This window comes from Misgurnus anguillicaudatus, chromosome 6 (assembly GCF_027580225.2).
Source record: "Misgurnus anguillicaudatus chromosome 6, ASM2758022v2, whole genome shotgun sequence".
Classification (NCBI taxonomy): Eukaryota; Metazoa; Chordata; class Actinopteri; order Cypriniformes; family Cobitidae; genus Misgurnus; species Misgurnus anguillicaudatus.
The window spans coordinates 8,100,518-8,112,717 of record NC_073342.2 but is presented as its reverse complement, the minus strand read 5'-3'; the positions used below and the strand labels follow the sequence as shown (position 1 = coordinate 8,112,717).

At 44.7% G+C, this 12,200-nt stretch overlaps 1 protein-coding gene and 1 long non-coding RNA gene across 2 annotated transcripts in view; one reads left to right on the top strand and one right to left on the bottom strand.

Annotated features, from left to right (window-relative positions):
• LOC129433513 (immunoglobulin kappa light chain-like) overlaps window positions 1-12,200 on the top strand; it is a 65,686-nt gene that overhangs the window by 50,552 nt on the left and 2,934 nt on the right. Inside the window, exon 4 of the mRNA XM_073869113.1 lies at window positions 74-109. Coding sequence (XP_073725214.1) covers window positions 74-109 — 36 coding nt within the window. The remainder of the gene's footprint in view (window positions 1-73; window positions 110-12,200) is intronic.
• On the bottom strand, window positions 1,770-4,824 carry LOC141364276 (uncharacterized). Its single transcript, XR_012369958.1, has 5 exons — window positions 4,461-4,824; window positions 4,322-4,368; window positions 3,065-3,115; window positions 2,662-2,730; window positions 1,770-2,155 (listed from the first exon to the last, which is right to left on the bottom strand). It is a non-coding gene; the product is annotated as an uncharacterized lncRNA (long non-coding RNA).

Sequence of the window (12,200 nt, the reverse complement as noted above, 5' to 3'; positions counted from 1 at the left end):
TGCTGTAGTTTGTGTTCAGTCAAGTGTGTAGAGGTTTTTGTACAGTCGCTCTATTATTTTGTATCACTGTGGTGGACATTCGGCAGCGGCACCAGACTGGATGTTGGCAGTAAGTAAATAATACAATAATAATTTTAATACAGTAAATAACTGTTTCTAAATATATACATCAGGTATTAAACAATGAATGTAATTCACTTTATTTAAGTTTATTCCATGATCTGTGGGATTCTGATTGGCTGGAAATTATAAAATAAAATTGTTTAGTAACTGAAAATATTTTAGCCATTCGGTCAAATACTGCACTGTAAAGAGAAATACTAGTTTTAACTTGCCTTTAACTTGACAAATGACCCTGGAAGAAGCGAGATAATCAATGGCCGGCAATGTATTAAAGGATTTATTGCACTCCTCATCACGTCGGGCAGTTGTGTAGTTAAAATCCTTTAATGCACGAAAGGCTGTTGATTATCCCTTACGTATTAATAATATATTGTGATCACCTTATAATTTTGACTGTAGTGTTTTGGTATAATTTAATGTGTGACTAATATTCATTTGTTCATAAAGTTTGTCGAATTTTCCAAACTGTTTCTAAAAATTGTTGCAAAATTTGTTAATATTTATATGGACCTCGACAACTAATCTTATTCTGTTTAGACTCAATATTTTGTTAATAAAGTACAGCTTTATGAGATTATGAGATTTTAACTATAGGGAACAACAAACAATTGGAAAAAAATATAAAAACATTAATATTTATTAATAGTTTATGGTAAACTGTAAGGTAAACTTTTTAAACTGCACTCGTTTATAAATGTGTTCATGTCAAATCAAATTTAATCAAATAAAAAAAAAATGTTGGTTGTTTTATCTGTAATATGAATGAATTTATATTCACCTACAACTAAAATTTAAGTTAAAAAGTGTTTACAGAAGCACATGTCAAACTTATATTCTGTACAACATGTTTACATTATTTAGATTTTATATATTTATATTATTTACATATTACATATTATAATTAAACTGTAAATATGTTATAACTGCTGTTATTTGTACAATTTTACTTTATTTTACTGTGTTACTGTTACAGTGTAATTATACATTTAAGTACTGAGTAATAATGATAAACAACATTTACTTAGTACAGGATTGGGGTTTGGTTTAGGGTTAGTTGAATGTAATTATGCATAATTTACTGTAAGAATTACATGTGTAAGGCACTGTAAAATAAAATGTTATCATTATTGTTTTTACAATAACCACCCAGATAGCAATTTTGTTCCGGCCCAGCTCCGGCCCACACAACCAGCTTTTCCTCGGCCCACATACAACGAAGAATGACGGCCCTACAGTGGCCCAGTTCTGAATTACAGACAAAGGCCACACATGGGCCACAACTGGCCCATGTCTCTGCCAGATAATAGCCCATAATTGGCCCAAACCTGGGCCAGAACAGGTTCTAACATCGGTACCAGTTCTCAGCCATAGGTCAACCATATTAAAACCAGCATTTAACCAGAGCTTCCAAAACTGAGCCATAACTCAGCCTAATCTTGCCCAAATTATATTAATAAATAAATCACACGAAAAATTACTTTCAAATTGTTTGCCTTTTTATTAATCAATAGCACACAAGTCAATATAACACTACAACATTGTATGTGTTAAAACTCTTCTAGTATAAACTGCCAGCAATAAACAAAAATACTAGTTTGTTCAAATACATTATTGGCATGAACAAACAAAAGTAATAAAAAAAATACAGAAGTTCATTGAAATTAATATATTAGCATGAATAGAAATTTTAATGAATTACCATGGATAAATACAAGTTTAAACCAAACTGAACTTAAAAGTTAGTTAATTAGAAACTTCATGTGTATGTGAAACCAACTCTACAGCCAGCCAGCAAAGATACAAGTTCCAGTTAAAGTATTAGCACAAATCTAACTTGGGTAATTTCAAATAAAATGAAAAATTAAAACAATACAATTCATAAAAATGAAACAAACAATAAAACACTAATAATAATCTATGTGTATGAGAAAGTGTTCCTATTCAGGATTGTCCTCAACAAGAAGTACTGCTTTCCATCCTCTCTTTTCTTCTCAGCTCCTCTTTCCATAGATGTAAACATTACAGCAGCCCACTGTTATATAAAAGAAAACAAATGCAAATCAATTATTGTTATGAAGCAAAAGCCATATAATAAAGTAATTAAAAGCACAATGATATACTTTAAAACCCACAGTGGTTACACTTTATTTTGATAGTCCACTTTAGACATTCTACTAACTATAAATAACTTTGCAACTACATGTCAACTAACCTTCAATAATTTGTAACTATACGTAAACTAACTGTCACTAGAGTATTAGTAGACTGTAATGGTTAGGGTTAGGGAAGAGGTTTGGGTTAGTGGAATAAGTTGACATGCACTTGCAAAGATACTTCTAGACAGTTAAATGTCTGTTGAGATATCATCGCAATCAAGTGTTATTAGATATTAAGCAGACGGTTTACTAATTATCTAAAGATTGGTAGTTGATAAGTAGTTGATAAGTTGTTGCAAAGTTACTTATAATAAGTAAAATGTCTAAAGTGGGCTATCGAAATAAAGTGTTACCCAAACGGTTAGAGAATTAGAAGAGTAACCGTTTTAGGATGAACTGCTTCTGTTTTCTTCCTCAAGTTGCTTTGGATGAAAATGTCTGTGCTGAATGTCTATATGAAATGAAACATAGCTTAGACCTTAAAGAGCTACTTTTCATTTAGATACAGAGCAAATGAGATATGTTCTAAGCATGTATTTAAAATATATTATATTAGGAATATCCCCATTATTAGTTACCAAGACAATTAAGTCAAATCAATATAAATGAAAGAGAGAAGAACCATATACTGCATGACTAATGTCTTCACAATTGCTGTCATACTTTGTCCACCTATGAGAAATTCAGCTTTGCAGATATAATTCTAAAGATTTGTCAAGTATTGATTTTGGAAGCAAACAAATTAACATTAAATTAAATGGTGGCCCTGATGTACTGTCACTAACCTGAATGTCACCTTCTCCTGTCCTGTCAGCATCATTGTCCCACCTCTTTACCTGAAGCAAACACAGCAGATGATTAACAGAAAATAATTTCACAGTATTCCATATATTCAAAATATTTGTATTTTTAAAATTTTCCTTGGTATTCAACAATGCATTTGGGTAACTAAAGTAATGTTAGGCTATGGTCAGTTCTTATGGCGCTTTTCCATTGCATAGTACCCCACGGTTTGGTTTAGTTTGGGTCGGGTCAGTTTACTTTTGGGAGCTTTTCCATTAGGTGCAGTACGTGGTACCCGATATAACGACACGCAAATATAACGACACGCCTAAAATCCCTCCCACTGCGAAGGGATGCCGCTTTTCCATTGCATAGTACCCCGCGGTTTAGTTTAGTTTGGGTCGGGTCAGCTCACCTCACTTTGGCGTGGTTAGCTTTTCCATTGAGTTTAGTATCCCTTCGCAGTGGGAGGGATTTTAGGCGTGTCGTTATATTTGCGCTGCATACGGCTGTGACATCATACAAGTGAGAGGAGAGCGTTGTTCTACATTCCCATTCATTTATTTATTTCTCAGTCCGCCACAAAATTAAAATTGGCCACCACAAATAGATGTTTGCACATCGCGTTTATCACTACCTCTCTGTCTCACATGACAGTTTCTGTTCAAACACCCGTGGCGTCAGCTGACGGCGCTCCGCTGAGCCTCACTGAAGTTGCATTTAAGCACATAATGCTGACGTGCTCGTCGCGAATGTTCCGCCACAAACTGCAAGTCTGGAAAAAACTGTTAAGGTGTCCCTGATTCTCAACCTGTGGATGTTTTTATCGCTAAAAGTGAGTTTTGGAACTTATAGCAGAGCACAGATGACAACATGTTTGCTCCAGACAGCGCAAGCTAGCCTAGCACAGGTAAAGCTAATTTACATTCTAGCAATGACGCTGATAGTGACGTTTCTTTCAGACCAATCAGTGATCTACAGTGTTTTCGCGTCACGTTTGGTATCAGCTCGGGTCGCTTGGAACCCCAACCGAGGTGGTACGAAAAAAAGTATCGGGTACCACGTACTGCACCTAATGGAAAAGCTCCCAAAAGTAAACTGACCCGACCCAAACTAAACCAAACCGTGGGGTACTATGCAATGGAAAAGCGCCATAAACTCAATGGAAAAGCTAACCACGCCAAAGTGAGGTGAGCTGACCCGACCCAAACTAAACTAAACCGCGGGGTACTATGCAATGGAAAAGCGGCATAACTCACTTAATGAATGAAACCACTGTCCAGCCCTCTGTATTTATCAGCTTTCACTGAAATCACAATGTGACTATTTAGCCTTATAGAGAAATCTTTTGATATATAAACACAAAGATGCAAACATGAGCCTCAATATTTAATTTACCTTGATGTGTCTATTGGAATATACACACCCCATCATCCTTCATCCTTCTTGTCCCACTCCAGAGTCTTCGTGTCTTGATGAACACAGACACAATTTCACCAAAAAAGAAAATTAAACGTTACAGAAATACATTTTTAAATATGTTTTTATATAAATGTTCTAACATCAGGAAGACCAGATAACCAAATTTGATTACTTCATTATAATATGACCACAGTTATTTTTAACCTGATAGAAAACAGCTAATTTAATATCAATATAACGTTAATTGTCACACATACGTTACACACGAATCACGTAAACGTTTGCATCCCTTAATACGTTTGTTAGACATTTAAACAAAAACATTTTTATGATTGGAAAAGTTTAAGTTTAAACATTTAAGTTCAGGTACTTACTGGTTCCCTATCGAGAGCGGTCTCTCGACATTGCGTCCGCTGACGCTATGGGTTAACTCCTCCCACTTCACCAAAAACTGAAATCTTATTGAACAACGCCATTGCAGGGCACTGGCCAATCGTCGCTGACCGCGGGAAGCGGGAGCCTATAAAAGGCGGTGTAAGAGCGGCGAACATCAGAATTCTCTTCTTCACTCAAGATGAAATCTTCAAGCAAGTCTATGATCTGCATTCTCTGCGCGGGACCCCTGGAGCAGCCGGACTCCCACGAGCACTGCATCGCCTGTCTGGGATTGGCGCACGCCGAGGCGGCTCTCGCGGATTCTTCGTGCGAGCACTGCGCCGACCTCCCAGCACGCGTGCTCAGGATTAGGAGAGCCGTGGCTCGAGGTCTCGCCGGGGAGCAACCCGCTGCCGCCGCTGTGCCACAGGCGGGTCCCCCCCCCTCTGATTCTTCTCTTGCTCCCCGCCAGGATGGTAACGACGGCGGGAGCTCCTCCGGTGGCGCCCACTCTTCGGGATCTAAGCGCTCTCCAGTGGAGTTCCACCCGGATGTTTTCCGCCCCCCTTCTGCTTCGGACGTGGCTGTCTCGTTTGGTATTGAGGACGAGGAAGACAGCATGTCGCTTTCTGCATCTACCAGCTGGGCTGAGGCAGAGCGGGAACGCCCGCCTCACGTGGATCTCCAGTCTGAGATGTCTAGGATTATGGAGATGGCGGCAAAAGAGCTGGACCTCAGCTGGACATCGCCTGACGAGCCGGCGAGGAGCAAGCTAGATTCATGGTTCCTCCAATCGGGCCGCCAGCAGGCCGCTCCGAGGAGGAAGACGCCTTTCTTCCCTGATGTTCACGATCAGGTCTCCAAGACATGGTCTGCACCCCAATCGGCGCGCGTCCATGCACCCGGCATGTTCTCGCAGGTAGACGGCGGGGAAGCCCACGGTTACGTGCGCATTCCCCCCGTGGAAGAGAACGTCGCGGCACACCTTTGCCCTTCCTCCGCGTCACTCGGCGCTGAGCGCGGTCTGCCGTCTAAGCCCTGTCGGATGACAGCCCATCTGGCGGACAAGGCTTATGCATCATCCGGTGAGGCGGCGGCGGCGCTACACGCTATGGCCGTTCTACAAGTCTTCCAGGCGAAGATTCTGCAGTCGCTGGGTGATGATGTCGATACTGAGGCGGTACGCAACCTACGTGCTGCCACGGATTTTGCTCTCATGGCAACGAAGCTCTCTGCCCAGGCCGTCCGAAAATCTATGGGTTTCATGGTCGTCCTTCATCGCCACCTATGGCTTACCCTAGCTGAGCTGAAGGACAACGAGCGTAAAGCGTTGCTGAATGCTCCGATTACTCCCGCCGGCCTCTTCGGTGACGCCGTGGAGTCAGTCGTCGAGCGTTTTTCAGAGGCACAAAAGTGCTCACGCGCCATGAGTCAGCTGCTTCCCAGACGCTCCTCTCAGCATGAGGCGGCTAGATCGCGCTCTTCTTCAGCCCCGCGATCCGCGCAACGCCCTCCTAAACCAGCTGGTTTCTCCGCACCATCGCGTCAGGAGCCCAATGTGCGCCCTAAGAACTGGCAGCCCCGAGGAGGTCACGGTCGTGGCAGGAGCCCTCGACGCCGCGGCGGACAGCATCAGGCTCGCAAGCCTTCTTCCTGATGGAGAGGGCGAGAGGAGGAGATCGCTCGTGAAGGGGCAGGCGTCTACACGCCGGGTTCCTCTGCCCCCCTCTGTTCCTGTGGGCGACATTCCTTGTTCAATAAACACCGTTGTAAATACTGTTGTGAATACTGTTATGTGTGTAAATGTAATAAAAACACAAACATCACCACAAAAAGAGCTTTTTCCTCCTCACAGCCCTCATATAGCGACCGAAGCCCTGCAGTCAAGCAGCGCGAGGTTGAGATATGTACAAAGTGCTTATCAGTTAAACTCGGGCACCGCCACCGAGCCGTTGAACGAGAATCAGCTTCTACGTGCCGCCCCGCCGCTGACATTTCTAGCTCCGCAAGGGTCAGGCTCGTTCGTAGAAAACACGTCACAAGCGTCTATGCACGGCCACCTTCGCCCTCTATGCCAATTTCTAGAAGCTTGGAAGGCGATTCCGGGCGTATCAGAATGGGTAATAAGCATCATAGAGAACGGCTATTCTCTACAATTCAGACGCAGACCGCCCCGTTGCAATGGTGTGGTAACGTCATTAACAACACCGCAAAATGCCCCTGTCCTGAGACGGAAGATACAAAACCTGCTCGCGACAGGAGCGATAGAGCGTGTCCCTCACGGCGAGTTGAACAGCGGATTTTACAGCCGGTACTTTGTGGTGCCCAAGAAAGACGGCGGGATGAGACCGATTCTGGACTTAAGACCTATCAATCGTGCGCTACGCAAACGTGTATTCAAAATGATAACCGTGAAACAGATCCTACCGCAAGTTCGCCCTGGGGACTGGTTTGCGTCGATCGATCTAAAGGACGCTTACTACCATATTCAGATATCCCCCCGTCACAGGTGTTTTCTGAGATTTGCGTTCGAGGGCGCAGCTTACCAATACTCCGTCCTACCGTTCGGGCTAGCTTTAGCCCCGCGCACGTTCACGAAATGCATGGATGCGGCTCTCTCCCCCCTCAGAGCGAGCGGGATGCGCATTATGAATTATCTGGATTACTGGCTGATTTTAGCTCAATCTCGCGATCTATTAATCAGTCATGTAGATGCATTGCTGCCCCACTTGGAAGCGTTAGGACTCAGAGTCAATGTACAGAAAAGCAAACTCATACCGAGTCAATCCATTTCTTACCTGGGAGTTCTGTTGGATTCTACATCGATGCGCGCTCATCTCTCGCAGCAACGTGTAGAAACATTAACGCTGTACATTCGCCGTTTCAGAACCGGCCGGTTTGTCCTCCTCAGAGAGTTTCAAAGCCTGCTGGGTCTGATGGCATCAGCCGCTCCAGTTTGTCATTTGGGATTGCTGAGCATGCGGCCGTTACAGATATTGCTGAAAGATCGAGTTCCGATGAATATGTGGGCCTCGGCGTTTTTGCGCATTCAGATAACACACAGCTGTGTCAGCGCGCTGAGACCGTGGCGCGACCCGACCCTGTACAGTGTCGGAGCCCCGCTAGGACAGGTAGCCTCTCGTATAGCGGTCACCACGGATGCGTCGAGGTCAGGCTGGGGAGCGGTATGCATGAGCACACCGGCATCCGGTGTGTGGCCGGATCCAGTGAGTGTTTGGCACATAAACCGTCTGGAAATGAGAGCGGTAATGTTAGCGCTCAAGACATTTCGTCCGCAACTCGAGCGTCATCATGTTCTAGTACGGACGGACAACACGACGGTGGTTTCATATATAAATCGCCAGGGAGGTATTCATTCAAAAGCCCTATTCGAGCAGGCGGCCAGCCTTCTTCTATGGGCGGACCGTCATTTACTCTCCATCAGAGCAGCACATATTCCGGGCATTCTGAACAGAGGAGCGGATATGTTATCGAGGAACGGCCTTCCCAGCGGAGAGTGGAGGCTCCATCCCGAATCGGTTCAGCTGATATGGAGCCAGTTCGGGAGGGCGTCGATAGACCTGTTCGCGACCAGCGAGAACACGCACTGCCCGCTGTTTTTCTCGCTCACTCACTCCCCGCTACAAGGGGACTCGTTGACATCAAGCTGGCCGGAATCCAGACTGTATGCTTTCCCTCCGATAAAACTCATACCCTTGGTGTTATGCAAAATCAGGGAGGAGAGAGCCACGGTAATTCTAGTCGCACCAGACTGGCCGAACCAGCCGTGGTATCCGAACTGGAGAGAGATGTTATTAAGCCCCCCATGGCAGATTCCCTTAAGGAGGGACTTACTGACTCAGGTGGAAGGTTCAGTATGGCACCCCAACCCAGGGCTGTGGAACCTACACGCTTGGCAGGTGAGAGGAACATAACGTTAGATAACTTTAGCGATCTCTCGCATCGGGTGGAGAACACGCTCACTGAGGCGCGAGCGCCGTCTACGAGGCGCTTGTACGATCTTAAATGGAATGTGTTTCTAAAATGGTGTCATGACAACGGCATCGACCCGTTAAACTGCCCGGTGTCGGACATTTTGCTTTTCTTACAGCATAAGATGGACGCCGGCAGCTCACCGTCGACGCTAAAAGTCTACGTGGCGGCTATTGCGGCGATACGCCCCCCCTTGGACGGGCACTCGATAGGAAAACACGCACTTGTTGTCCGATTCCTGAGAGGAGCGAGAAGACTAAAACCCCCTCGCACCCCTTCGGTGCCGCCTTGGGATTTAGATGTAGTGCTTAGTGCACTTTCACGACCGCCGTTCGAACCTCTGGAGTCTTGCTCTATTAAAGACCTGTCTCTTAAAACGGCTCTTCTTCTCGCTCTGGCTACTACGAAACGCGTTGGGGATTTACAAGCGTTTTCTGTCAACGAGGATTGCTTACGCTTCGGCTCGGGAGATTGTAATGTCATCTTGAGACCCAAGATTGGATTTATACCTAAATCTCTCTCTACCCCCTTTCGCGATCAGGTAGTTACCATATCGGCGTTATCTGCAGCGCCTGCAACATCTCAGAACGCATCTAACCAGGAGGCTATTTGCCCTGTCAGAGCCTTGAGGGCATATGTGAATCGTACTGCCAACTTCAGAGCATCGGACCAACTCTTTGTGTGCTTCGGTGGCGCTACTAAAGGCAGAGCGGTGTCTAAACAGCGGCTCTCTCACTGGTTAGTGGATGCTATAACGCTAGCTTACGAGAGCGGCGGATTGGAGCCCCCTTTTAACATCAGGGCACACTCTACGAGGGCTATTGCCTCATCATGGGCTTGGTTTCAAGGTACTACTGTGCAAGATGTGTGTCGCGCGGCTGGTTGGGCTTCACATAACACCTTCGCGAGGTTTTACTTGCTCAATATGCATTCGCTAGCTGCAAAAGTTCTGTCGGTGAGTACTGAACATTCTTATGCCTCTAATTTATAGCGCCCTGGGTTCTCTCAGGTCGTCTTGGCTTCTAAAGCAGCTACCTGTATGTATGTATGCCTGTGTTACTCTCTTAGAACGCTGCGCTCCATCAGGTCGTCTCTACTAAAGACGTTGTGGGTTTAACGGTGTTACCGCTGCGGCTGTTAACTCCGTGTTGAGACAGAACCCCAATTACCTCTATCAATTTTGCTCTATGTTGCCCGGCAAAGCCGTGCGTGCTACTATTACTACGTGTATTCACTCAAATTACTTGTCTACTTGCCCCGTAGCGGCGCAGTGATGAGTATTCACGTTTCTTAGGTTTGGATATGCAAATTTCATACCTCAGGAATATCTACATCCTATTGGCCGGACACGCCCCCTATGTTACGGGCGCCGCATGTCAGGGTTTTTATTGGTTGTGTTCTAGACAACATTGCGTTGCAGGGCTGGCTTCACCCCTCGCTCGGCGTGGTTGTACAATGTTCCCATAGCGTCAGCGGACGCAATGTCGAGAGACCGCTCTCGATAGGGAACGTCTCGGTTACTATCGTAACCTCGGTTCCCTGAGAGACGGGAACAAGACATTGCGTTACGCGCCGAGCTCGCGGCTTGCCAGCCATATTCATTCAGTCGAGTATTCTGATGTTCGTCGCTCTTACACCGCCTTTTATAGGCTCCCGCTTCCCGCGGTCAGCGACGATTGGCCAGTGCCCTGCAATGGCGTTGTTCAATAAGATTTCAGTTTTTGGTGAAGTGGGAGGAGTTAACCCATAGCGTCAGCGGACGCAATGTCTTGTTCCCGTCTCTCAGGGAACCGAGGTTACGATAGTAACCGAGACGTTATCTTTCATCCTGCTGCCTTTGAAATCTGTGTCCGTTATGATTGATTGACGCGGTGTAACTGCTACTCCGACGGTAACCCCGCCTATTGGTTAATTTGATTGGCCGCCGCTCGGCTTCCGTTAACAGGAAACCTCGTGATTGGCCAGTGGAACTCGCCTTTTTTGATTTGATTGGCCATCTCAATCATTTTTGACAAGGTGTTCAACGTAATGTTGAGTTGCAGGAGCTGACAAGCGGGTGGCGTTAGAATACCGCGAGAGTGATTTGAAATCAGAATGCTGTCCATGATCTTTCAAGTCGCTCTCGCAGTACTTTGATGTCATCCGCGTGTATGTTCTTGTTGCACGTCTTAAATAAACTGCGCATCCTTAACGTAACGCGAAGGATAACCGATACAAAGATTTTTATGTTTTTTAACACTTCGGCAGGCAAAAGCACAGTGAACATATTGTTTATTTCTGCAGTATCTAACATTTGATTGTACACAATGATAGTTTTACTTAGTCATTGAAGTCAGAAATCTTCAGCAGGAATAAACCCCTGCTACAATGAAAATTGCGCAAAAGCACGTTAAATAGAAACGATCCACGTGCTTCTCAAAGCAACGTTATAGAAACCTTTACATTCAGGCTGCGTTCACACGGTACCATAATACGGTTGTCAAACCCGTATTTGAGTCCTTAAGACGGTTCCGTTCACACGCAGTTCGGTTATTTTCGGGTTTGACAACCGCATTCTATAACCGACTTCACACCCGTAACTTTACGGGTTTCACAACCGTATTTACAGAGAAACTGTGCCGTGTGAACGGAATCGCACTGGACAACCAGTTGTCTGTCACGTCATTCGTTGCTCTTGAGTTAAGATAACGTTACAGTGCATGAAAATGACTGCAAACTACGCAGCAGAATTGCTCCATAAGGTTAATGTGATATTTTATTACCTTCATAGACGCCACAGAACATATTACATTGCACATAAAATTGCGTGCAGCCAAGTAAGTGAGATATATAAAGTTTAAACTTTAAAAGTGGACGATTAATATAATGTTAACTGTATAATAAAAGGGATATAAAAATTAGCTGTTTATTTACTCACCTTATATCTTCAGTAGAGCAATAAAGAAGATATTTTGCAAAACAACCCATCTGTGATTCAAATAATGCAAGCAAAAGATGCGTCAGTTTGAGATGTCAAAAAGCAGATATATCCAATACAAAAGTAATCTCCATGACTCCTCGTGACATTTTTTGCTGCTTGTGAAGCCAATCGGTCGGTTTTTGCAGGATATTGAACGTTGTTTACAACATTATTAGCATCCATAAAGAACTGTGGCAACATATAAAGTGCGCTTTTTACACTCCCGCTCTTTAGGTGGCGCTAAGAGGCTGGTTTTTGCCTGCGGTTGGTAAACCATACTCTCTGCGCCACCTACAGAGCGGGAGCGTAAGCGCACTTCCTATTTGGCTGCGTTAATGGTTTAAATAAAGTTCGATTTCTTGCAAAAACGGATCGATTTGCTTCATAAG